The sequence below is a fragment of the Hyla sarda genome, chromosome 10, assembly GCF_029499605.1.
Source record: "Hyla sarda isolate aHylSar1 chromosome 10, aHylSar1.hap1, whole genome shotgun sequence".
Lineage (NCBI taxonomy): Eukaryota > Metazoa > Chordata > Amphibia > Anura > Hylidae > Hyla > Hyla sarda.
Window position 1 is genome coordinate 3,414,772 of NC_079198.1, and position 25,734 is coordinate 3,440,505.

At 52.6% G+C, this 25,734-nt stretch overlaps 2 protein-coding genes across 11 annotated transcripts in view; one reads left to right on the top strand and one right to left on the bottom strand.

Annotated features, from left to right (window-relative positions):
• Positions 1-37: 37 nt before the first annotated feature.
• Positions 38-17,369, top strand: RCC2 (regulator of chromosome condensation 2). 3 transcript variants are annotated; one of them, XM_056541642.1, is made up of 13 exons: positions 38-185; positions 6,407-6,688; positions 9,193-9,286; positions 9,992-10,135; positions 13,605-13,736; positions 13,812-13,900; positions 13,984-14,098; positions 14,189-14,355; positions 15,002-15,182; positions 15,281-15,386; positions 15,493-15,565; positions 16,457-16,534; positions 16,643-17,369. In XM_056541642.1, exons 2-13 carry the CDS (start codon positions 6,431-6,433, stop codon positions 16,745-16,747), a joined length of 1,542 nt encoding a protein of 513 aa, XP_056397617.1. In that variant the 5' UTR covers positions 38-185; positions 6,407-6,430; the 3' UTR covers positions 16,748-17,369. The 3 variants fall into 3 exon arrangements, with proteins under 3 accessions (XP_056397617.1, XP_056397620.1, XP_056397619.1); XM_056541645.1 differs by having other exon boundaries at positions 42-181; XM_056541644.1 differs by lacking the exon at positions 38-185 and adding an exon at positions 235-367.
• A 5,457-nt stretch (positions 17,370-22,826) lies between these two features.
• The window catches only part of LOC130293362 (protein-arginine deiminase type-3-like), a 59,699-nt gene continuing 56,791 nt past the window's right edge, over positions 22,827-25,734 (bottom strand). For all 8 annotated transcript variants that reach the window (XM_056541958.1, XM_056541956.1, XM_056541954.1 and 5 more), the window contains 5 exons: positions 25,204-25,345; positions 24,932-25,025; positions 24,337-24,413; positions 24,119-24,250; positions 22,827-23,589 (listed from right to left, as the gene is read on the bottom strand). In XM_056541958.1, the coding sequence (XP_056397933.1) occupies positions 23,356-23,589; positions 24,119-24,250; positions 24,337-24,413; positions 24,932-25,025; positions 25,204-25,345 (679 nt within the window). In that variant the 3' untranslated portion in view covers positions 22,827-23,355. The remainder of the gene's footprint in view (positions 23,590-24,118; positions 24,251-24,336; positions 24,414-24,931; positions 25,026-25,203; positions 25,346-25,734) is intronic.

The following is a 25,734-nucleotide window of genomic DNA, read 5'->3' on the forward strand; positions in this document are numbered from 1 at the left end:
CGTGCAGTGCGCTCCTCCCACCTGCAGGGGCCGCTGTACACGTCTGGGTCGCTCCGGCCGCGCTCCTCTCTCTTCTCCCCATGTGCCTGTGTTTGGTGTTGTGCCGGGCGCCTGTGTCGTGAGAGGAGTCGCTGCTGTCGGGACAGACGGGCTGTGGAGGTGACGAGGAGCCGGGGCTGAGGCAGGTGAGCGCCCCCTGGGTCTGGTCTCCTCTCCGGCCGCTGTGTGGTGAGGGGGGGGAGGGGAGCTGGGGGCGGAACCACGTGGTGCCGGAGCCCAGACACACACAGCCCATTGTTCGGATCAGTCACCCGGCGCCTCCGGACAAAGGGCCGCGCTCCGCCCGACACCACCGCCGCTCCTCCAGGTGACCGGGCGGGCTGAGGGGACACCGGGGGCGGAGAGGGGGAAACCGGGGGATGGAGGAGCGGGAGAGATACCAGGGGATGGAGGAGCGGGTGAGATACCAGGGGATGGAGGAGCGGGTGAGATACCAGGGGATGGAGGAGCGGGTGAGGGGGAAACCGGGGGATGGAGGAGCGGGTGAGGGGGAAACCGGGGGATGGAGGAGCGGGTGAGAGGGGGATACCGGGGGATGGAGGAGCGGGTGAGGGGGAAACCGGGGGATGGAGGAGCGGGTGAGGGGGAAACCGGGGGATGGAGGAGCGGGTGAGGGGGAAACCGGGGGATGGAGGAGCGGGTGAGAGGGAAACCGGGGGATGGAGGAGCGGGTGAGGGGGAAACCGGGGGATGGAGGAGCGGGTGAGAGGGAAACCGGGGGATGGAGGAGCGGGTGAGAGGGAAACCGGGGGGATGGAGGAGCGGGGTGAGGGGGAAACCGGGGGATGGAGGAGCGGGTGAGGGGGAAACCGGGGGATGGAGGAGCGGGTGAGAGGGAAACCGGGGGATGGAGGAGCGGGTGAGGGGGAAACCGGGGGATGGAGGAGCGGGTGAGGGGGAAACCGGGGGATGGAGGAGCGGGTGAGGGGGAAACCGGGGGATGGAGGAGCGGGTGAGGGGGAAACCGGGGGATGGAGGAGCGGGTGAGAGGGAAACCGGGGGATGGAGGAGCGGGTGAGGGGGAAACCGGGGGATGGAGGAGCGGGTGAGGGGGAAACCGGGGGATGGAGGAGCGGGTGAGGGGGAAACCGGGGGATAGAGGAGCGGGTGAGGGGGAATGGAGGAGCGGGTGAGAGGGGGATACCGGGGGATGGAGGAGCGGGTGAGGGGGGGATGGAGGAGCGGGTGAGAGGGGGATACCGGGGGATGGAGGAGCGGGTGAGGGGGGGATGGAGGAGCGGGTGAGGGGGAAACCGGGGGATGGAGGAGCGGGTGAGGGGGGAAACCGGGGGATGGAGGAGCGGGTGAGGGGGGGATGGAGGAGCGGGTGAGGGGGAAACCGGGGGATGGAGGGGGGGATGGAGGAGCGGGTGAGAGGGAAACCGGGGGATGGAGGAGCGGGTGAGGGGGAAACCGGGGGATGAAGGAGCGGGTGAGAGGGAAACCGGGGGATAGAGGAGCGGGTGAGGGGGGGATGGAGGAGCGGGTGAGAGGGAAACCGGGGGATAGAGGAGCGGTTGAGGGGGGGATGGAGGAGCGGGTGAGAGGGAAACCGGGGGATGAAGGAGCGGGCGAGAGGGGGATACCGGGGGATGGAGGAGCGGGTGAGAGGGGGATGGAGGAGCGGGTGAGAGGGGGATGGAGGAGCGGGTGAGGGGGGGGATGGAGGAGCGGATGAGAGGGGGATACTAGGGGATGGAGGAGCGGGTGAGAGGGGGATACCGGGGGATGGAGGAGCGGGTGAGGGGGGGATGGAGGAGCGGGTGAGGGGGGGATGGAGGAGCGGGTGAGGGGGGATGGAGGAGCGGGTGAGGGGGGGATACCGGGGGATGGAGGAGCGGGTGAGAGGGGGATACCGGGGGATGGAGGAGCGGGTGAGGGGGGATGGAGGAGCGGGTGAGAGGGAAACCGGGGGATGGAGGAGCGGGTGAGGGGGGGATGGAGGAGCGGGTGAGGGGGGGGATGGAGGAGCGGGTGAGGGGGGGGATGGAGGAGCGGGTGAGAGGGGGATACCGGGGGATGGAGGAGCGGGTGAGAGGGGGATACCGGGGGATGGAGGAGCGGGTGAGGGGGGATGGAGGAGCGGGTGAGAGGGAAACCGGGGGATGGAGGAGCGGGTGAGGGGAGATTCCGGGGGATGGAGGAGCGGGTGAGGGGGATGGAGGAGCGGGTGAGAGGGGATGGAGGAGCGGGTGAGGGGAGATTCCGGGGGATGGAGGAGCGGGTGAGGGGAGATTCCGGGGGATGGAGGAGCGGGTGAGGGGAGATTCCGGGGGATGGAGGAGCGGGTGAGGGGAGATTCCGGGGGATGGAGGAGCGGGTGAGGGGAGATTCCGGGGGATGGAGGAGCGGGTGAGGGGAGATTCCGGGGGATGGAGGAGCGGGTGAGGGGAGATTCCGGGGGATGGAGGAGCGGGTGAGGGGAGATTCCGGGGGATGGAGGAGCGGGTGAGGGGAGATTCCGGGGGATGGAGGAGCGGGTGAGGGGAGATTCCGGGGGATGGAGGAGCGGGTGAGGGGAGATTCCGGGGGATGGAGGAGCGGGTGAGGGGGGATGGAGGAGCGGGTGAGAGGGAAACCGGGGGATGGAGGAGCGGGTGAGGGGGAATGGAGGAGCGGGTGAGAGGGAAACCGGGGGATGGAGGAGCGGGTGAGGGGAGATTCCGGGGGATGGAGGAGCGGGTGAGGGGAGATTCCGGGGGATGGAGGAGCGGGTGAGAGGGGGGATGGAGGAGCGGGTGAGGGGGGGGATGGAGGAGCGGGTGAGGGGGGGGGATGGAGGAGCGGGTGAGGGGGGGGATGGAGGAGCGGGTGAGGGGGGGGGATGGAGGAGCGGGTGAGGGGGGGGGATGGAGGAGCGGGTGAGGGGGGGGGATGGAGGAGCGGGTGAGGGGGGGGGGGATGGAGGAGCGGGTGAGGGGGGGGGATGGAGGAGCGGGTGAGGGGGGGGGATGGAGGAGCGGGTGAGGGGGGGGATGGAGGAGCGGGTGAGGGGGGGGATGGAGGAGCGGGTGAGGGGGGGGATGGAGGAGCGGGTGAGGGGGGGATGGAGGAGCGGGTGAGGGGGGGATGGAGGAGCGGGTGAGGGGGGGATGGAGGAGCGGGTGAGGGGGGGATGGAGGAGCGGGTGAGGGGGGGGATGGAGGAGCGGGTGAGGGGGGGGGATGGAGGAGCGGGTGAGGGGGGGATGGAGGAGCGGGTGAGGGGGGGGATACCGGGGGATGGAGGCGCGGGAGAGATACCGGGGGATGGAGGCGCGGGAGAGATACCGGGGGATGGAGGCGCGGGAGAGATACCGGGGGATGGAGGAGCGGGAGAGATACCGGGGGATGGAGGAGCGGGAGAGATACCGGGGGATGGAGGAGCGGGTGAGGGGAGATTCCGGGGGATGGAGGAGCGGGTGAGGGGAGATTCCGGGGGATGGAGGAGCGGGTGAGGGGAGATTCCGGGGGATGGAGGAGCGGGGTGAGGGGAGATTCCGGGGGATGGAGGAGCGGGTGAGGGGAGATTCCGGGGGATGGAGGAGCGGGTGAGGGGAGATTCCGGGGGATGGAGGAGCGGGTGAGGGGAGATTCCGGGGGATGGAGGAGCGGGTGAGGGGAGATTCCGGGGGATGGAGGAGCGGGTGAGGGGAGATTCCGGGGGATGGAGGAGCGGGTGAGGGGAGATTCCGGGGGATGGAGGAGCGGGTGAGAGGGGGATACCGGGGGATGGAGGAGAGGGGGATACCGGGGGATGGAGGAGCGGGTGAGAGGGGAATACCGGGGGATGGAGGAGCGGGTGAGGGGGGATGGAGGAGCGGGTGAGAGGGAAACCGGGGGATGGAGGAGCGGGTGAGGGGAGATTCCGGGGGATGGAGGAGCGGGTGAGGGGGATGGAGGAGCGGGTGAGAGGGGATGGAGGAGCGGGTGAGGGGAGATTCCGGGGGATGGAGGAGCGGGTGAGGGGAGATTCCGGGGGATGGAGGAGCGGGTGAGGGGGGGATGGAGGAGCGGGTGAGGGGGGGATGGAGGAGCGGGTGAGGGGGGGATGGAGGAGCGGGTGAGGGGGGGATGGAGGAGCGGGTGAGGGGGGATGGAGGAGCGGGTGAGGGGGGGATGGAGGAGCGGGTGAGGGGGGGATGGAGGAGCGGGTGAGGGGGGGGGATACCGGGGGATGGAGGCGCGGATACCGGGGGATGGAGGCGCGGGAGAGATACCGGGGGATGGAGGAGCGGGTGAGATACCGGGTGATGGAGGAGCGGGTGAGAGGGGATGGAGGAGCGGGTGAGGGGAGATTCCGGGGGATGGAGGAGCGGGTGAGGGGAGATTCCGGGGGATGGAGGAGCGGGTGAGGGGAGATTCCGGGGGATGGAGGAGCGGGTGAGGGGGGGGATGGAGGAGCGGGTGAGGGGGGGATGGAGGAGCGGGTGAGGGGGGGGATGGAGGAGCGGGTGAGGGGGGGGATGGAGGAGCGGGTGAGGGGGGGGATGGAGGAGCGGGTGAGGGGGGGATGGAGGAGCGGGTGAGGGGGGATACCGGGGGATGGAGGCGCGGGTGAGATACCGGGGGATGGAGGCGCGGGAGAGATACCGGGGGATGGAGGAGCGGGAGAGATACCGGGGGATGGAGGAGCGGGTGAGATACCGGGGGATGGAGGAGCGGGTGAGAGGGGGATACCGGGGGATGGAGGAGCGGGTGAGAGGGGATACCGGGGGGTGGAGGAGAGGGGGAGACCGGGGGGTGGAGGAGAGGGGGAGACCGGGGGATGGAGGAGAGGGGGAGACCGGGGGATGGAGGAGAGGGGGAGACCGGGGGATGGAGGAGAGGGGGAGACCGGGGGATGGAGGAGAGGGGGAGACCGGGGGATGGAGGAGAGGGGGAGACCGGGGGATGGAGGAGAGGGGGAGACCGGGGGATGGAGGAGAGGGGGAGACCGGGGGATGGAGGAGAGGGGGAGACCGGGGGATGGAGGAGAGGGGGAGACCGGGGGATGGAGGAGCGGGGGAGACCGGGGGATGGAGGAGAGGGGGAGACCGGGGGATGGAGGAGAGGGGGAGACCGGGGGATGGAGGAGCGGGGGAGACCGGGGGATGGAGGAGAGGGGGAGACCGGGGGATGGAGGAGAGGGGGATACCGGGGGAGAGAATACACTGAGGAGAAAGCGGCGGGACCGCAGGATGAAACCGAAGGGCAGGAGAGGGTCTCTGGAGAGTGGATGATATAAGAGACCTGGAGTGTGATGGGGGCCCGGGGTGTATAGCGGCTATGGGGGCCCGGGGTGTATAGCGGCTATGGGGGCCCGGGGTGTATAGCGGCTATGGGGGCCCGGGGTGTATAGCGGCTATGGGGAGCTCGGGGGTTATGAGGGTCCCAGGGTGTATAGCAGCTATTTTGGGCCCGGGTTGCGGGGAATGGTATAAGGGAATGAGGTGCAGATGTTATGGGGTCTTTTGGGGATCTCTGGTGTAATTTGGGGTGCAGCCTCCTGGGGACAGGACCACTATTAGGTATGGTTGTAGTAATGGGGCGCCTGCTGTACAGTTTTGGGGTTCATATGTGTAGATTTCAGGGTTAGGATTTGGGATGTTCAGCTGGTATTTCGGGTGTTGATGCTAGATTTGGGGTGCGCTCTCTGTATTAGGGATAGATATAAAGGTGGATTTTGGGGTGCACTTTGCTTTATGTATTAGGGATGGTTTAGAGGTGCACTTTGTGTATGGGGTGGACCTGATGTCAGTAGATTGGGGGGTGCACTTCACTGACATCCTATCCATCCCCAATACATACAGCAAAGTGCACCCCAAAAACTATTGACATCCTATCCATCCCTAATACATACAGCAAAGTGCACCCCAAAATCTACTGACATCCTATCCATCCCCAATACATACAGCAAAGTGCACCCCAAAAACTATTGACATCCTATCCATCCCTAATACATACAGCAAAGTGCACCCCAAAATCTACTGACATCCTATCCATCCCCAATACATACAGCAGGTTTTTTGGGTACACTTTCTGAATATATTGGGGATGGATATAATAGCAGATTGTGGGGTGTACTTTACTGACATCCTATCCCTCCCCGAAACATACTGCAAAGTGCACCCCAAAATCTGGACACCCTATCCATTCCCCGGTCATATTGCAGATTTTGGGATGGATAGGATGTCGGGGAAGATCTTGGGGTGCACTTTGCTGTATTGGAGATAGGATTGTGGGGTTCACTGTGTAGAATGTATTAGGGATGTGAAGGATGTCGGTAGATTTTGGGGTGCACGGTCCCCTGCTTCCCCTCTTGATATTTGAGGCCCACCCCCTTTCCGTTCCTCAGGCATCTCACCCATCTTCTTCACCCCCCACAGTGACCCACATCAGACGCGTTCATCATGCCAAGGAAGAAGGTGACAGACGGAGCCGGACCCGGGAATGGTGCCGCCCGCCCCGGAGGCAGGAGGAAGCCGGCGGGACGCAAGAGGGAACGGGACGAGTTCAGCAGCGACGACGATGACCTGGACGGGAGCCCCGGTTCTGATGGATTCCAAGGGCCCAACAGCAAACGTGGAGCCGGAGGAAAGGGCGGCAGCAAATCCCCTACCCCGGCGGCCATCGTAGTCACCGAGCCCGAGCACACCAAGGAAAAGATTGTGAGGATTAGTGTCATGATAATGATATATGGCTGTAATACCAGATCCGTCCTGGACACCTGGGGGGCGTATGTCGCTGACAGATTCTGTAACTCTACTTCTGATCTGCGGGTGAAATGCTACAGGTGGGCTTAGTCTAGGGCAGTGGACCTCCAGCTGTTGCAAAACTACAACTCTCAGAATGCCCGGACAGCCAACGGCTGTCCGGGCATTCTGGGAGTTGTAGTTTTGCAACAGCTGGAGGCCCACAGTTTGGCAACCTCTAGTTTAGGCAATAGCTGATGTCTTCCGAAAACAGCACCATCCTCAGTTTGTGTGTGGTTTTGCAACTTGGCTCCATTCATTTCATTTGAACTAAGCTGCAATACCACTCAAAACCTCAGGTGGCGCTATTTTTAACAGTTTTCCTTTCTTGCGTAAGTAAAGCTTATTCGTCGCAATCGGCATCTTTCTGATAACTGCGTTCCAAATCCCCATTGTTGTCAAGAGCTCTGCTTCCTGTCAGTGAACAGACGTTATTTTCCTCCGATGCACACGGCTGAAGGTTTGTTGGCAAAGATTCACGGGGGTGTAATGCATGCGCTTTTTTTTTTTTTTTTTTTTTTTTGCATCGGTATTACGGGCGCAGTTCCCAGCCATACTTTGGCTCTGATGACACGGATCGGTAGCTATCGGTTCAGGTCATGTGACCCGCGAATTGAAGCCGTAATATGGAATCAGAAATGCGCATTTATTACACCGGTGTGAACCCGGCCTGACAATTGTATCCAGTTTAGTCAATGCTCTGAAATCCAGACGGATACATTGTAACCAACTATCTGAATAGGGATTTGTGCTGTCTAGACTGGGATATCATTGTACCAAACCCTCAGCTGTGAGGAGTATTAGGTCTGTGCGGGTTTGTAGGGTTTATATTAAAGGGGTTATCAAGGACTAACATTTTTTTAAATATTTTTTTTTTTTTTTATGTATAGATCAACTGGCTCCAGAAAGTTAGAGATTTATAAATTACTTCTATTAAAAAATCTTAATCCTTTCAGTACTTATGAGCTGCTGAAGTGGAGTTGTTCTTTTCTAAGTGTTCTGACGCCTGTCTCGGGAACTGTCCAGAGTAGAAGCAAATCCCCATAGCAAACCTCTTCTACCTTGTGCAGTTCCCGAGACAAGCAGAGATGTCAGTAGAGAGCACTGTTGCCATATAGAAAAGAACAACTCAACTTCAGCAGCTTATAATTATTGGTAGGATTAAGATTTTTCAATAGAAGTGATTTACAAATCTGTTTAACTTTCTGGAGCCAGTTGATATAAAAAAAAAATTATTCCTGGAATACCCCTTTAAGTTTTTAATGTTTGCATTCACTGAGAGCAAGTAGAGATTTTGAATGGTGAGGAGCTGAAACGCTAGACCTAAGGTTCGCAAACTACAACTCCCAGCATGCCCGACAGCGTCGCACATTTTCTAGTTAGGGCAGTGTTATGCAATCTATGGATGTACAGCTGTTGCAAAACTACTACTCCCAGCATCCCCTGATATAGGGCAATGATCTCCAACTTTCTGGCTGTTGCAAACTACAACTCCCAGCATCCCCCTGACAGCAATGCTCATTGGAAAGGGCAGAAATCTCTAACCTGTGGCTCCTCAGCTGTTGCACATCTACTACTTCCAGCATCCCCTGACATCGCTGCCCATTGTATAGGTGGTGATCTCCAATCTGTGGCTTTCTAGCTGTTGCGTTACTACAACTCCCAGCATTTTCGATAGCTTTGCTCATTGTGTAGTTAGGGCAATGTTCCGCAATCTATGGCTGTCTAGCTGTTACGTTGCAAACTACTACTCCCAGCATACCCTGACAGCAGTGCACATTGTATAGGGCAGTGATCCTCCAGCTGTTGCAAAACTACAACTCCCAGCATTTTTGATAGCTTTGCTCATTGTGTAGTTAGGGCAATGTTCCACTGTCTGGCTGTTGCGTTGCAAACTACTACTCCCAGCATGCCTGACAAGTGCTCATTGTATAGGGAAGTGATCGCCAACCTGTTGCTCTACAACCACTACTCTCAGCATGCCCTGACAGCGCCACCTATTGCTGTCAGGCGCATGCTGGGAGGTGTAGTTTTGCAACAGCTGGAGAACCACAGGTTGGAGAAATTTTAACTTTACATCAAAGAAGCTTTTTTTTTTTTTTCCTTAACACTGAAGACTGGACGCCGGCCCTTTAAGTCTTTGCAGTTATAATCACCATATAATTGGATAAGAACCAGTCGGGCGGCTTGTGTGCGCTGTCGGGGCTTGTCCTCTCCCACGATGATGATGATGACTCTTCTCCCTCCGTGTCGTCATATGTCGGTCCTAATCCCGGTCCCTGTGACCAGTTATTATCCATTAGGTTTTGGGGCAGTGGGCTTCCCTATATGATCTATGGTGGGGACCCCCGGGGGGAGATGACGGACGGCTTTTGTATATTTTGTACTTTAATTTCGTCTCTTATTTATTTATTCTCCAGAAACTTGAAGGCTCCAAAGCAAAGGGTCAACTATTGATTTTTGGAGCCACCAACTGGGATCTGATTGGACGTAAAGAAGTGCCTAAACCGCAAGGTGAGCCCTCCATGATGGGAGTTGTGATTCACACCACTAGTATAGGTTGTGTATATGTCCTAGGAGCCCCTGTACAGTGATCCCTCAACTTACAATAGTTTCAACATACAATGGTCTTTTCTGGACTATTGTATCTTGAAACCAGACTCAACATACAATGTACAGACAGTCCAGATCTGTGAAACGTGTCAATGGCTGGAAGAACTGACCAATCAGAATGGGCAATTTACTGGTAAAATCCCTGTATTACTGAAGTGTATGCACTGACTGGTGTCTGGTAGCGCCCCCTACAGTACAGGGAGGTATTACATGTTCTGTACTCTTTACCTGTACCAGGGTTAGCGGCTCCTTTGGGCATCAGGTGAGGGCGGCTCCATGTTACTTTTTTAGGACACTGTGTTCTGTACAGGACCCTGAAGAAGCTCCTGTCCTCTACATAGACAGTGATTACAGCTCCCAGCAGATCTTTATTACTTTTATATATAAGGATTTGCTTTATCTGTATTAGTTTTCTACTTACTTTTGTTTAATCCTCACTTTTTCCTATTTTTGGATGACATTTTTTGGGGCTTCAGAACCAATTACCAGGTTTCCACATACAATGGTCGTCCTGGAACCAGTTCATATTGTAACGTGAGGGAGCACTGTATATGGATCTTATGGTCTTTGTATTGTTTACATGTCTTTATGTATTTGTTTTCCCAGCTGCATATCGTAACCTGGGCCAGAACCTGTGGGGTCCGCACCGATACGGCTGCCTGACGGGTGTGCAGATCCGGACCGTGGCCTCGGGGCCCTGCTCAGCCCACAGTATACTCATAACCACAGAGGGCAAGATATGGAGCTGGGGTGAGTACGGCAGCCACAATGAGACTATACGCACTGCTCACATGTCACAAAAGTATTGGGATTATGAAACACTGAACTGGGTAACAGACGGTTTCCTCATAAGTGTGCTCCGAGCAAAACTACAACTCCCAGCATGTACGGTCTGAAGGACCAGATGTTGCAGAGCAGGACATGCTAGTCACTCACCCGCACCTCCACCGCTGATCTCTGCATCGGCAAGATCAACAACAGAGGTGCACATGTTCCCCCGCTCTGCTTGGACTAGCAGAGCGGGGGAGGGACGGGCCTTCAAATCCCCCACCCCCAGCTGCTACCAACCGATCAATCGCAGCTGTAGGTGTCACCGCTGCCACCTCACTCGTACGCTTCACAGTGATTGGTGCAATCTTGGACAGCACCAATCGCTGTATTTTTCGGGGTCACCAGAGACCAGATTTGCCATAAAAAGCTCTGATTCGCCGGTCAGAATTGACTGGCAAATCAGTGCGATCGCCATTATGGAGGAGGCCTCGGAACCCCCTTAGGCACTGTCCTGGGATGCCCGCTGAACTATTTCAGCAGGCATCCCATTCCGATCTTGCTCAGCGAGCGGTGGTGACCGGAAACCTGCAGGGCATACAGGTACGCCCGGCATCCTTAAAGTGGTACTCCGGTGGAAAACTTGTGACTCCTCTGTCCGTGTCAGGAACTGTCCAGAGCAGCATAAGTTTGCAATGGGGATGTTCTCCTGCTCTGGACAGTTCTGGATACGGGCAACAGGTGTCAGCAGAGAGCACTGTGGACAAGAAGAAAAGAAGAAATTCAAAAAGAAAAGAATTTCTTCTGTAGCATACAGCTGCTGAAAAGTACTGGAAGGGTAAAGATTTCTTAATAGAAGTAATTTACAAATCTGTTTAACTTTCTGGCACCAGTTGATTTAACAAAAATAAAAAAAATGTTTTCCACCGGAGTGTACCCCTTTAAGCACCAGGACGCAAGGGCATACCTGTACGCCCTACTTCAGTAAGGGGTTAAAATAATTGTGGTGTTAAGCCTCATTTTTACCCCAAGAATATGAGCAGGCTACAAAAATTCCAGGCAGACATTCCGAGTGCAGCAGGAGCCCCTGTAATGAATCGGCACAGATCGTACGCAATGCAGTCTTTATTCCCCCCCCCCCCAAAGAGTAAACATGTTCATTCTTTAATGGAATTTCCATTGCAGGAATTCTGCGGCGCGCACAGTGCAGCAGAATCCCATTGGAAACAGGAGACTGCTGCGCTGGAATCTGCTGTGTGTGTACACTTTACGTTCCTAGTCCCTGTGGTCCGGGTTTCAGTATGACGCGGGCTTGGCTGAAGTAAAAGGGTTCAAAGTTCCGCTATCTATGGCTGCCTAGATTTTTGCCAGACTACTACTCCCATCATGCCCTGACAGCGATGCTCATTGTATAGGGCAGTGTTTGCCAACCTGTGGCTCTCCAGCTGTTGCAAAACTACACCTCCCAGCATCCCCGGGCAGCGATGCTCCTTGTATAGGGCAGTGGTCTTCAACCTGTGGCTCTCCAGCTGTTACAAACTACACCTCCCAGAATTCTATACCAGCAATTCTCATTATTTAGGGCAGCATTCACCAACCTTTGGTTCTTCAGCTGTTGCAAAACTACACCTCCCACCATGCCCTGACAGCCTTCGGCTGTCAGGGCATGCTGGGAGGTGTAGTTTTGCAACAGCTGGAGAGCCACCGGTTAGTGAAAAGTTGCAGAAATCTTCACTTTACAGTGGTCCCTCAACATACTTTGTTAATCCGTTCCAAATGGACCATCGTTTGTTGAAACCATTGCATGTTGAGGGAGATCCGTGCAATGGAAAGAATAGGAAGTTGTACTCACCTGTCCCCGCCGCTCCGGACCCGTCACCGCTGCCCTGGATGTCACCCTCCATCGCTGTCGCCGCGTTCCGTGGTGTCCCCGACGCTCCGGATGTCTCTGCTTCCCCAGGATCCTCGCTCTCCGTCGCCGTCATCACGTCACTACGCACGCCGCTCCTATTGGATGACGGGACGGCGTGCGCGCGACGTGATGACTATGATGAAGAGCGCCGGTGATGGAGGGGATCCTGAAGAGGACGCGCCGGAGCCCCAAGGAAAGGTGAGACACCTCACCGGAGCACACAGGGCACCGTAAACGGCTATCTGGTGGCAGCTGAAGCAGTCTGCGCTGCCGGATAGCCGTTTACGCGATGGCCCCGACATACAAAAGCATCATATGTTGAAATTATCGTATGTCGGGGCCATCGTAGGTCGGGGGGTCACTGTACATGAAAGTCTGGCCTTTTAAACCCCTTAATGACAATGGACATATATTTACGGTGACCGCGTGTCATATCAGGTCGGTCCCGGCATATAACTGAAGCCGGGACCCAGGGCTAATAGCGCGTGGCAGCGATTATTAACCCTTTAGATGCAGCGTTTAAAGTTGAACACCATGTCTAAAACAAAAGTAAAAGCTTCCCCGCTGCTCAGTGGAGCAGATCGGGACCACCGCAGTAACAATGCGGTGTCCTGGTCAGCTAGGACGCGAGCGGAGGGTCACTCGCCTTCCTACAGCGCGCCCGATCGGCGATTGATTGCTCCAAGCCTGAGATCCAGGCTTGAGCAATCGACCGCCAATAACACTGATCAATGCAAAGCTATGGCATAGCATTGATCAGTGCTGGCAATCAGTGTGTGCAGTGTTATGGTCTCCTATGGGAGCTATAACATTGCAAAAAAAGTGTAAAAAAAATAAAATAAAAAAAGTTAACCCTTTCCCTAAAGTCCAAATCACCCCCTTTTTTCCCATTTAAAAAAAATGTGGTATCGCCGCGTGCGTAAATGTCCGAACTATAAAAAAAAAAAAAAATATTTATTAAACCGCAGGGTCAATGGCGTATGCGCAAAAAAACTTCCAAAGATGAAAATAGCGTATTTTTGGTCACTTTTTATATCATGAAAAAAACGATCAAAAAGTCCGATCAATACAAAAAATGTTACCAATAAAAACTTCAGAACACAGCGCAAAAAATGAGCCCTCATACCGGCCCATACGCAGAAGGGGTCAGAAGGGGGTCTGCATGTAGTTATGATTTTCTTCCAGAAGTACGACAAAATCAAATCAAAATGGTGTTTTTTCTTCAATTTTGTCGCACAATGATTTTTTTTTCCGTTTCGCTGTAGATTTTTGGGTAAAATGACTGATGTCACTGCAAAGTAGAATTGGTGGCGCAAAAAATAAGCAATCATATGGATTTTTAGGTGCAAAATTGAAAGGGTTAAGATTTTTAAAAGGGGAGGAGGAAAAAACGAAAGTGCAAAAAACGGAAAAACCTGTGGTCCTTAAGGGGTTAATAAGCCTTTGTAATATGGTCTCCTCTCGTGAACCCATTGGACACGTATAACATCAGTCGCTCGTGAACAGCCGCACTAGATACAATTGTGTTTCCCTCTTCAGGACGGAATGAAAAGGGTCAGCTGGGACACGGAGACATCAAGAGGTTGGACGCCCCCAAACCCATCGAGAGCCTTAAGGAGGAGGTGTTTGTGTCTGCGTCCTGCGGGAGGAACCACACGCTGGCCCTGACAGGTAGGAGCTGCGGCATTGGTCGGTGACTATATCCATACAGGATGTGTATATAATGGTACGGTCCTCTCCCTGCAGAGAATGGATCAGTCTATGCATTCGGAGAGAATAAGATGGGGCAACTCGGCCTGGGCAATAAGACAGACGCCGTGTCCAGTCCGGCCCAGGTAAGTGTCCAGCAGTAAGCTACCTACCTCCTGCTATAAGACGTTGTGCCCCGGTGTAATGACCGCTCCTGCTTCCTCCATAGATCCTGTATAACGGGCAGCCGATCACTAAGGTGGCGTGCGGAGCAGAGTTCAGTATGATCATGGACTGTAAAGGGAACCTGTATTCTTTCGGGTGCCCCGAGTACGGTCAGCTGGGTAAGTCTCCTCATCTATTGTACTACTCTACCTAACATCCGCTCCTACTGGGGTTTAGATCCAATATTTAGTTGTTGTCCATTTATCCAGGTCACAACTCTGACGGGAAGTACATAGCACGGGCACAGCGGATCGAGTACGACTGCGAACTTATACCGCGACGGCTCGCGATTTTCATTGAAAAGACAAAGGACGGGCAAATACTTCCAGTGACCAATGTGGTTGTGAGAGACATAGCCTGCGGCACCAACCATACGGTACAGCTTTAAAGGGGTACACCAGGGTTTTCGGTTCTTTGAATTTGAGACGGGCAGCAGAGTTAGTCTAGGTCAATGTTTCCCAACCAGGGTGCCTCCAGGTGTTGTAAAACTACAACTCCCAGCGCTGTCCGGGCATGCTGGGAGTTGTAGTTTTGCACTACCTGGAGGCACCCTGGTTGGGAAACACTCGTCTCGGTACTAATACCCTTCATTTACCTGTGTGGTGGCTGGTATAGAATTTCTTTGTCTGTCTTTGTCCCAGTAGTTCATTTTCTGCAGCGTACAAAATTTATCTTGGACCTTTCCCAGCTTGATGTGCGGCCCGAGACAATACATCACAAGTCAGGTGCTGAAAGGGGGCTTGGCTGCGCCGTCTGTATCTGAAGCCGGCCCTGATGACGTTACCGGCGCACATGTGCATGCATTTATCATCACAAAGATCCACAGCTTGTGTCGGGTGGTTAAAGGGAGCACGGCTGTGCTGCAATGGGTGGAGCAACTGTGGGAGGATGTCACCTTCCATCTTGAAACAAAGGATCCTGGGTATTGCTGGAGACACGCTGTTTGGATAACACTGCCCTAGCATCACTCTTGACCCATCGTAAGTTTTTTGTCTCTTCATGGACTCTGTCTGCACCCACAGCTGGCGCTGGACTCCCAGAAACGCGTTTTCTCCTGGGGATTTGGCGGATACGGGCGGCTGGGACACGCCGAGCAGAAGGACGAGATGGTCCCACGACTTGTCAAACTGTTTGATTTCCCCGGTCGTGGCGCCTCGCAGATCTACGCTGGAGCTACCAGCTCTTTTGCTGTCAGTGAGATGGGTAGGTGACCCCCTATAGAAAGGTATTGGGGGGGGGGGGGGGGGGTGCGCGGCATTGACCTGTATGTGGCTGTGAACTCTGACCTGTGTGATTTCCAGGTGGTCTGTACTTCTGGGGAGCAACAAACACGTCTCGTGATTCCACCATGTACCCGAAAACTGTGCAAGATCTGTGTGGCTGGAAAGTTCGTAACTTGGCGTGCGGGTGAGCGAGGAGCGGAGGAGGGGGTGGTCTGCGGTAACATGGCGGCTGGGATCTGCTTGGTCCCCGGTGCGGTTTGTTATAATAATGTCTGCTTTATGTTTTGTAGAAAGAGCAGTATTATAGTGGCGGCTGATGAGAGCACGATCAGCTGGGGACCCTCGCCCACCTTCGGGGAGCTGGTGAGTCTGACGCTGTCCTAACGGGTTTCCTCCACAGTGTCTAACGCCGTATAGGAGTCTCAACACTTGTAGTGTAAGTCATGGTGAGAGTAAGGACTAGTACAGCAGTCACCCCAGGGCTGCACTCACTATTCTGCTGTTACATCATGTCTTATCCCCCGCAACCCCCAGAGCTGCACTCACTGTTCTGCTGTTACATAATGTCTTATCCCCCGCAACCCCCAGAGCTGCACTCACTGTTCTGCTGTTACATCATGTCTTATCCCCTGCAACCCCCAGAGCTGCACTCACTGTTCTGCTGTTACATCATGTCTTATCCTCCAGAGCTGCACTCACTATTCTGCTCTTATATCATGTCTTATCCTCCAGAGCTGCACTCACTATTCTGCTGTTACATAAGGAATCACATTTAGACCTACAACCTTTTGGAATCCCTTTGCACTGAATGAGGCTGAACAGGCCTAACACCTTGGCTGCTGCGGTCCTGATGCTCTGCTGAATTGCATTGTGGGTGTAATGAAGATTATACCGAGCACCATACAGCAGTGTGATTGGAAATATAGGAATGCTTCATAAGGGGCAGCAGTGAGCTGCAGCTTTTTCCCGTGTCTCCAGCTGTTGCAAAACTTGTAGTTTTGCAACAGCTGGAGACACACTGGTTTATGGGATCATCTTGCTCGTAGAGCACGGAGAGAACGCACTAAGGGCGCCCTCTAGTGATCGGTCAGTGTCTGAGCACTCACACCCGCTCTACTAGAACCATACTTTTTTTTATTTTTTAATCATATTCCTAAACACTTGGGGGCACCTACAGCCAGGAGGCACAACATAGCCAGGATGCGGAGGTCTGTCTTATGTTTAGTAAGATGTCTTATTGTCCAATCTCTACAGGGTTACGGAGACAACAAGGCCAAGTCCTCGACCACCGCTCAGGAGGTGAAGACGTTAGACTCCATCTACTCAGAGCAGGTGAGGTTCCCTCTATGCGGCCGTGTGATTGGGTTTCTCCTCCCTTTATGTCGATTGGGTGTTTTCCCTTCTTCCCCCCTCTCATCCTCTGTTCTCTGCTGCCCCCAGGTGGCCATGGGATATTCACACACCCTGATTGTGGCGCGAGATGAAACGGAACAAGACAAGGAGAAGCTGAAGAAGCTTCCGGAGTACAATCCCCGCACCCTGTGATATTCTACCGCCCTCTCCTGGCACGGGAGGAGACACAACAACCACTCCTCATTCCCCCGTGACCCCTGCAGTGCCCTCCGCTTCAGCACTGACAGGGGGAGGCAGCTGAACATAACCCGAGGGGACCGGAAACTATCGCACACATTCCTCAAGTTTTCTCCCGTTTCGCATTTTTGGGGTAAAAACCTTAATCTGATGTTCGGTTTCATGGCGGCCATGTTACTATGGAAACGCGAGGGACAGAACTCCGGAACCCAATCCCTTACTCTGCCATATGCTGCTTCTCCAGTCTCATCCCTCTATCTGCTTCACCCTATGGCGCCTGCTCCCCCGCAGGTGACCGCCTGATGCAAAGCAGAGAGCGCCCGGCGCCAAACTGCGATCCAAACCCCCCTTTTTCGTGAGTTTCCGGGAATCGGTGCCTTGTGTTACTGGCAGCGTGAGCGGGCTCTGATCCAGCAGTGCTGCACTATTGGTGCCTTTCACTTACACACGCGTGTGGTTGGCGCGCGGCGCGGCTCACACTCCGCCCGCACGTTACCAGCCTTGTTACATTTAAAGCTCCTTATTTTAGGATTTTTTTTTGTTAGTAATAAAGTTTCAAAAACCATAAAAAAAAAAATTCCTCTATAGAAGTTCGTGTCCCCTCCCCCATCGTTTTAGCAAATGAGCCGTCACTTTAAGACGGTGCTCATCCACCATTTTGTCCGTACGGGATGGCAATAAAGCGACTTTCATTTCTGAACACTTGTATCATTCCATCGTTAGCGGACGGCCGGATGTTATGCTCTTAGTTACGATATTTGTGTCCGGCGCTGTCTGAACGTTAACTGTACAGATTTGTCTTTTGGTTTGACCCCTCCCCTGCCCTTTGGCTGCGCCGCTCGTGGTGACGGTAGCGGCTTCTTTCACGGTGGCGTCGCTTCCCAAGTCGCGCTGAAATCTTTCGTTGTGAGGTTTACGGGGTCCATGTTGTATCTTTTCTTTGTTTTTGAGTTTTATATTTCTCAAGGTCGTTGTTATAATAAAATACGTCTTTGTGAACGTTATTGGCGCCTGAGTCTGTCACTAAAGGGGCGGGGCTAAGGGATTGTGACTTCGTGTGTCCATTTACAACTTTCTAACGGTTTTATTTATAAAGTATTTAACATTGTTTCAATGTTTATTTTGGTTTTAAAGGGGTATTCGGGGATGTTTGTGACTATGCTACAGGGGCTGTAAAGTTAGTACAGTCCATAAGTGTCTGTACCTGTGGGTGACGGACAAAATGGGTGTCGTCTCGGGTTACAGTGCGAGCCAAGACATTACATCACTAGTTGTGATCAGAGGGAGCCTGTCTGCTTCAATGGTGGGTGGGGGAGGGAGATCATTCTGCAAGAATTCTATTTTTGCAACAGCTGGAGGCACCCTGGTCAGAAAACATTGGTCTATTGCATTGAAGCGAGCACAGGTGTGTTTCAGTGGGTGTAGTGGCTGTGTGGGGCAGGGAGAAAAGTGACCTAACACTTACAAACAAGGGATCATGGGACTTGTAGTTGGAGGGAGGGAACTCTAACAGGAAATAGCCAATTCACAAAAAGAAAGCAGCAGCGTTGTGGTAATCTCACAACATAGCCATTTAGCCCCAAGACAAGCGCAGATCCTTCCTAAGCATGTCCATTACTGTCTGGCAGGTACGTACTAAAATCACCTTCTGGTGGATTGTAAGTAGCTGATCGTAGGGGTCCGACTGGTGGGAGAGCCCTCTCCCTGATCAGCTACTTATCCCCTATGTACTCCTATAAATGTCCATTTCAACAATACGTTCGGGTGCAAAAATTGTGATGGGAATTAGGCCTTAGCTTAAAGGAGTACTCCGGTGCACACTTTTTTCATGTTATCCCGTCCGGGCTGCAAAATAAAAGAAAACGCACTTTATCTTACCTGCCAACGAGCCCCCGGAGCTCCGTACACTCCGGTACAGGTGTTCGGTCCCCGGGCTGTATTCTTCTTACTTCCTGTTAGCCCGGCACGTCACACGGAGCTTCAGCCTATCACCGGCCGCAGCGATGTCCCGCCTCTGCCGGTGATAGGCTGAAGCTCCGTGTGACGTGCCGGGCTAACAGGAAGTAAGAAGAATACAGCCCGGGGACCGAACACCTGTACCGGAGCTCCGGGGGCTCGTTGGCAGGTAAGAGAAAGTGTGTTTTCTTTTATATTGCAGCCCGGACGGGATAAAAGGAAAAAAGTGCGCACCGGAGTACTCCTTTAAGGGATTGTTAGTGTAGCCGTGCAGGTATTCATCTGTGGATCTTAAAATGTTGCAAAACTACAACTCCCAGCATGCCCGGACAGCTGTTTACCATCTCAGCGCAGCTCACTGCCTGTCAGACGGGAGCGCTGTGCTCACTCGCATACCCCGCGGGGCTCTGTGCCCCCCAGGACGGGCGGGGCTCTGCAAATGCTGGCTCACTCGCCAAGTCCACATCCCCCCTCCCCCCCCTTTTTTTTTTTTAAGGGCGGGGGGGGATGTTAGGAGTCATTAGGGAACATAGCCTGAGTTTAGAAAAGTCTATTTAGTGACCAGTTCTCGAATTGCCACAGAGATAGGCGAATGCTTTTATGGATGGAGTGATTGCGCATGTGCGCCCTGCCGCTCCTCCATTCCGATGGGAGACCTGGGTCCCAGTTGTTGAGGTTGGCGGGGGCCCAGCAGTCAGGACCGCCCGTGATCAGATACATATCCCCCACCTAGTGAATAGGGGATAACTTTACAAGTTATAACAGCCTCTTTAAATGCATTCTCCAGGAATACAAAAACAGCGCCACCCCTGTCAGGTTGTGTGTGGTATTGCAGCTCCGTTCAACCTGAGCTATTCCTGGATAATATCTTTAATAATTCACATGGAAAAAACGGTGGTAAAAAAAACACACACATGAAAATCAGCAGCCGCAGACCCCATACGCTTCAAGGGGATCTGCAGCAGATTTTCCGCTGCTGAAAATTTGCAGCGCGTATCCTGACAATGCAAAAAAATGCCGCCTGTGTGAACCTCGGGGTAATACGTGTCGGCTGTGTAAACACCATTAGGTGCGCGGAATCGGGATGAACACAATTTCTATTTACTGGCTGCAATATACAATTCATCCACAAGATGGCGCAGTGATCACAGATAAAGAGCCGGGCTCTGCATGTTACTGGAGAATGTATCAGTGGGCTGGATGAGCGTCTGATTGGTCGGGAGGTTCTCCCTTAGGACTGAACTGATCCCAGTGGTCGGATCCTCGCTGATCCTGTGTGTAGCTGATCGATTGTCATCTGTTCATATGTACGACACTGATTGTGCCTGTGTGATCAGCAGCGGGGTCACCCAGGATTAGAAGAGCGTAGCTTCTTTCTTACAGCGCCACTCTCGCCCCTCAGGTTGTGTGTGGTATTGCTGCTCAATCCCGTTGAAGTGAATGGAGCGGAGGACAGGTGCGGCGCTGTTATTTGGCGAAAGTGGATATGTTTTTCCTAAAGGTGGACAACCCCTGCATCTAAGTCGTTTTAGACAGTGTTTCCCAAACAAGGTGCCTCCAGCTGTTGCAAAACTACAACTCCCAGCATAAAGTGTGATGTAGTTGCAAAACTACAACTGCCAGCATGCCCAGACAGCCAACGGCTGTCTGGGCATGCTGGCAGTTGTAGTTTTGCAACAGCTGGAGGCTCCCTGGTTGTCAAATACTGAATTACTCCCTGTGATTTTCTGTGGGTCAGACTGGTGATCACATGACACAGTTACAGTAATGAAATGCACTGATATAACTGCTCTCCGGGCCATGCTGGGAGTTGTATTTTTGCGACAGCTGGAGGCACCCTGGGTTGGGAAACATTGCATTAAAGGGGTACTCCACTGGAAAACTTTTTCTAAATCAACTGGTGCCAGATTTGTAAATTACTTCTATTAAAAAAATCTTAATCCTTCCAGTACTTATAAGATTCTGTATGATCCACAGGAAGTTATTTTCTTTTAGAATTTCCTTTCTGTCTGACCACAGTGCTCTCTGCTGACACCTCTGTCCATGTCAGGAACTGTCTGGAGCAGGAGAGGTTTGCTATGGGGATTTGCTCCTATTCTGGACATTTCCTGACATGGACAGAGGTGTCAGCAGAGAGCACTGTGGTCAGACTGAAAGGAAATTCAAAAAGAAAAGAACTTCCTGTGGATCATACAGAAGCATATAAGTACTGGAAGGATTAAGATTTTTTAATAGAAGTAATTTACAAATCTGCTTCACTTTCTCGCACCATTTGATAAAAAAAAGTTTTTTTTTTTAGCAGAGTACCCCCTTTAAGCACTCATTTTCTGTGGGTCAGACTGGTGATTACATGACACAGTTACAGTAATGAAATGCACTGATTGGCTCTCCGGGCTATGCTGGGAGTTGTAGTTTTGCAACAGCTGGAGGCACCCTGGTTGGGGAACACTGGTCTAGACGCAGGACTCCATGCTGGGAGTTGTTTAGTTTTGCTGCAGCTGGAGGCAGGGTCTTGAGTTGCAGAAATGCTGCAGACTTAATTTGCATATCCACATGAAAGGTCACTCAATTTACTACATCTGGCCGTCCCTCTGTACTGACAGGCGGTAATTAGAGATGAGCAAACTTACAGCAAATTCGATTCGTCACGAACTTCTCGGCTCGGCAGTTGATGACTTTTCCTGCATAAATTAGTTCAGCTTTCCGGTGCTCCCGTGGGCTGGAAAAGGTGGATACAGTCCTAGGAAAGAGTCTCCTAGGACTGTGTCCACCTTTTCCAGCCGACGGGAGCACCGGAAAGCTGAACTCATTTACGCAGGATAAGTCATCAACTGCCGAGCCGAGAAGTTAGTGACTAATTGAATTTACTGTAAGTTCGCTCATCTCTAGCGTTGATGCATCGACCATTATGGCTGCTCTAGTACCAACCGCAGAACAATAACTTTTTACTTACAGCAAAATGTGGAGGGGGGAAGAATGCAAAAATAACATATTTAATAATTTTAAAATACCAAATTCTCACTGGCGTTTTTTTTTCTTGCACAAAACTCTGCAGCAAGATGTTCTCCAGCCGTCAATAGGGAAATATGAAACGCCAGACTCACTTGTCGTTTTTTTCCTTAGTTCTTATCGTTGTTGTTTCAACACATATTTATATTTATGGCTTTAGAAAACTAAAGTTGGTTTTAGCTTTTGTTTTGTTTTTCCCCCCTTTAGCATTATCAATACAAGTCGCGCAATTCATTCATTCAAAACGAAAACCCTGCCAAAGTTTGGTCTTTTCCTCTCTAAAAATTCTGGCCGGACATTGTGCAGAAAAATCCCTCAGTGTGAACATAGACTTAGGGTACATTTTTTATTTTTATTTTATAAATACGTAAAAGTAAAAAAATTAAATTATATATATATTTTTTTATAAATATATAATTTTAACTTTTTTTTACTTATATTTATAAAAAAAAAAAGTAAAAATGAAGTTGATGGAAATGAAACCTAAGTCTATGTTCACACTGTGGAATTTTTCTCCTGACAGCAGCGGCATTAGAACCACATGGAAATGCGGCGTCTCCATAGACACTTGCTGCGAAGGTTGGATTCGGAAATTCTGCGGCAGTTGTTTCCGCCGTAGAAATTCTACCTTGTGCACGGAGCAGCAGAATCCCACTGAAAACAATAGCACCCTGCTGCGACATGATTTCCGAGCAGAATTTTTTTCTATCTTCCTCCGTGTGAACGTGGCCTAAAAGGGGTTATCCAGGAATAGTAAAACTGCTTGTTTTATCCAAAGACGACGCCACCTGCTGTCCTCAGGTCCTGTGTGGTGTTACATCCTGTCTCCAGTCACTTTAAAATAACTGAGCTGCAATACCGCGCACCACCTGAGGAGAGAGGTGGCGCTCTTTTTGGAAGAAATTGCCTGTATAATTTATACCATAAAAAAAACTCAAATCTTTATATATATATATAAAAAAAAAAATAATGATGTGGACTCTAAAACAGATAGCTGGGCCCTTAGGGGTTAAAGTTGCAACAATCTGCGGCGTCTGTATTAATGTAGATTATAGACAAGATCCAGGGGGTGGATAACAATTTTATTAGAATAATATGATACATTGTTAATCACAATTATAAATATATTATACATTATATCGAGGGTGTGCCACCTGCGTTGGTTGTCCGGGCATGCTGGGAGTTGTAGTTGTGCTGCTTTTGGCAACAATATCCATAGATAAGCCTGTGCCCGTAATGTGTGTAATGACCAGCAGAGGGGGTTTGCGATTAATTGAGAATAATAGGTCAGCAAAGTGTGCGGCAGCTGCACAACTATAACTCCCAGCATGCCCGGACAGCCGTTGGCTGTCCGGGCATGCTGGGAGTTGTAGTTGTGCAGCAGCTGTAGGTTCACAGTTTGGAGACCCATGTTATAGAATACATACAATCTTGGTCATTGCCGATACGTGTGCGACTAGTCACGTCTCGGAGGAAGGATTGCCCTTTAGGTTGGGGTCGCCCTTTACTAGTGTAGAAAGTTAGTGATGTTGCTGAGCCGTAGGTCTGCGTTGCTGGGTGTGTGACGCTCTGCACACAAGTGACACTGAGGGTCCGGGTTACACTATGCACTCCCACCACTTGTAGGAGAAGGGCTTCCTGACCACGTTGGTGCCGCAGTGCACTTCTCCCAGGTACTGATGGTACGAAGTGAAGTCGTCCAGGAAGGTGCAGTTCAGGCCCAGGGGCTCCAGCACCGAGCGCACCTTCTCCTCCAGGCAGCAGGTCCCGTAGAGTTTGGGGCCAAACGGCTTCGGGATCCCCAGCTGCTTCCCCAGGACGAGCATGTTCACCTGCGGGGGGGGGGGGGAGAGAAGGGTTAGAGGACCTCTGCATGATGCCACCAGGGGGCACGTGTTGGCATGGTGACTATTATCTATATACTATGGTAGTGCCCAGATCTATATACAATATATAATATATATATATATACATACATATATACATACACACACACACACACACACACACACTATGGTAGTGCCTGTATCTATATACCGTATGTATATATATATATATATATATATAATATAATATATATAGTGTGTGGCGGGGCCCGTGTCTATATACCATATATAGTGTGGCCCGTGTCTATATACCGTATATATGGTATGTTGGGGCCTGTATCCATATACTGAATATATATGGTGTGGCGGGGCCCGTGTCTATATACCGTATCTATGGTGTGGCGGGGCCCTTGTCTCTATACCGTGTGTGTGTGTGTATATATATATATATATATATATATATTTTTTTGGCAGGGACAGTGTCTATATACTGTATATACCGGTGGATCTTCGTACCGTATATACTATATCTCACCATATTAGGGAAGAAGGACTCTGCGTTCTCCATGTCGGAGTCGCACTTGTACAGCATGGGGATGTCTATGATGTCGTCCTCACTCAGTCCCAGCTCCTTCTTCATGATCTTCCGGTTCTGGTCAATGCTCTCCTGAAAGTGAAGGACACAAGACAGTGGGCGGAGCCCGGACAACCACATGTGACCCCGAGGGTCCGGGCCGGAGAATCCTCCATTACCTGACAGATCTTTGAGGAATCCAACAAGATTTTACTGGCCAAGATGTCATCAATGGTGTAAGTGACTCTATTTAATCCTGAAAGATGGAAATATCCTCCGATCAGAACAGTCCCTGTGTACATGAGGTTGTCATGGCTCCGCCCCTTTCACGCAGTAACAATGTATTCCCACTCATGCTATGAAAAGATAACCCCAAAGGACCCTTACCGCCCTAAATAACTAGCTGCACCCTCACCTCCCCAAATTATCCTCACCCTCGCTGCCCCAGATGGCTGCACTCTCACCTCCCCAAATAACTGCACCCTCGCCGCCCCAGATGGCTGCACTCTCACCTCCCCAAATAACTGCACCCTCGCCTCCCCAAATAACTGCACCCTCGCCGCCCCAGATAACTGCACCCTCACCTCCCCAAATAACTGCACCCTCGCCTCCCCAAATAACTGCACCCTCGCCGCCCCAGATGGCTGCACTCTCACCTCCCCAAATAACTGCACCCTCACCTCCCCAAACGGCTGCACCCTCGCTGCCCCAGATAACTGCACCCTCACCTCCCCAAATAACTGCACCCTCGCTGCCCCAGATGAATGGACCCACCTTCAAACATGACTGCACCTCCATGACCTTCTTTCTGCTTCTTCCTAAAAAGATCCAGACAGGCCTGAGGACTCGCCAGCAGGAGCCGAAAACCCTGCAGAGAACGACATATATGGAGGATTTCACATGAGACAGCACCGGCCATGTCACTTGTTCCCATAAAGGTGGAGTTCTCCTTAAAGGATGCCCATGATTCCCTGACACCCAAGAGGACACCGGGCGCCACATATATGTGTAGTTCCCACATTCTGCCCCGCTATCACTGATCTTACCTTTCTATTTGGCGCCGGCACAAAGGTCATGAACTCGTCAATATGGCCGACGTAGAGCCAGGTGGAGAACAGGAAGACGGGGGCCTGGACCTGCTGCGCGTGCAGGAAATCTCTGAGGACCTGATTCATGCGCATGCTGCTCCTGCAAAGAAGAGTAAAGCTGAATGCAACCTATAGGGGGCGCCGAGGGAGCGGTCACAGCGGGGCCCATAACAGATGGTGAGGGGTGGACATACTGCACGGGAGGCGCCGCTGATCACCTCATAATAATAAGTGATATGAAGCTTTATAGAGAAAATACAACAAACAGCACCAGGGATGAGCGAGGACATGATGGGGGAAGTAGTGCTTTAGTCTGCCTCAGATTGTATCACATCATAAGATTAGATACCGCTGCAAAGCACACAGTATAACACATGACAAGCTCAGATACAGTAGCTAAGCAGACAGTATCACATGATATGCTGTCTTCTCAGCTGCTGTATCTAAGCCTAACATATGATAGGATTAGATACACCAGCTCAATGCAGA

Bases quoted from the DNA above. Each gene is read 5' to 3' on its own strand.
- RCC2 (XM_056541642.1), top strand. From the start codon at position 6,431: ATGCCAAGGAAGAAGGTGACAGACGGAGCCGGACCCGGGAATGGTGCC. The intron at 13,737-13,811 runs GTAGGAGCTGCG...CTCTCCCTGCAG, and splicing joins CCACACGCTGGCCCTGACAG to AGAATGGATCAGTCTATGCA. The intron at 13,901-13,983 runs GTAAGTGTCCAG...CTTCCTCCATAG, and splicing joins CCGTGTCCAGTCCGGCCCAG to ATCCTGTATAACGGGCAGCC.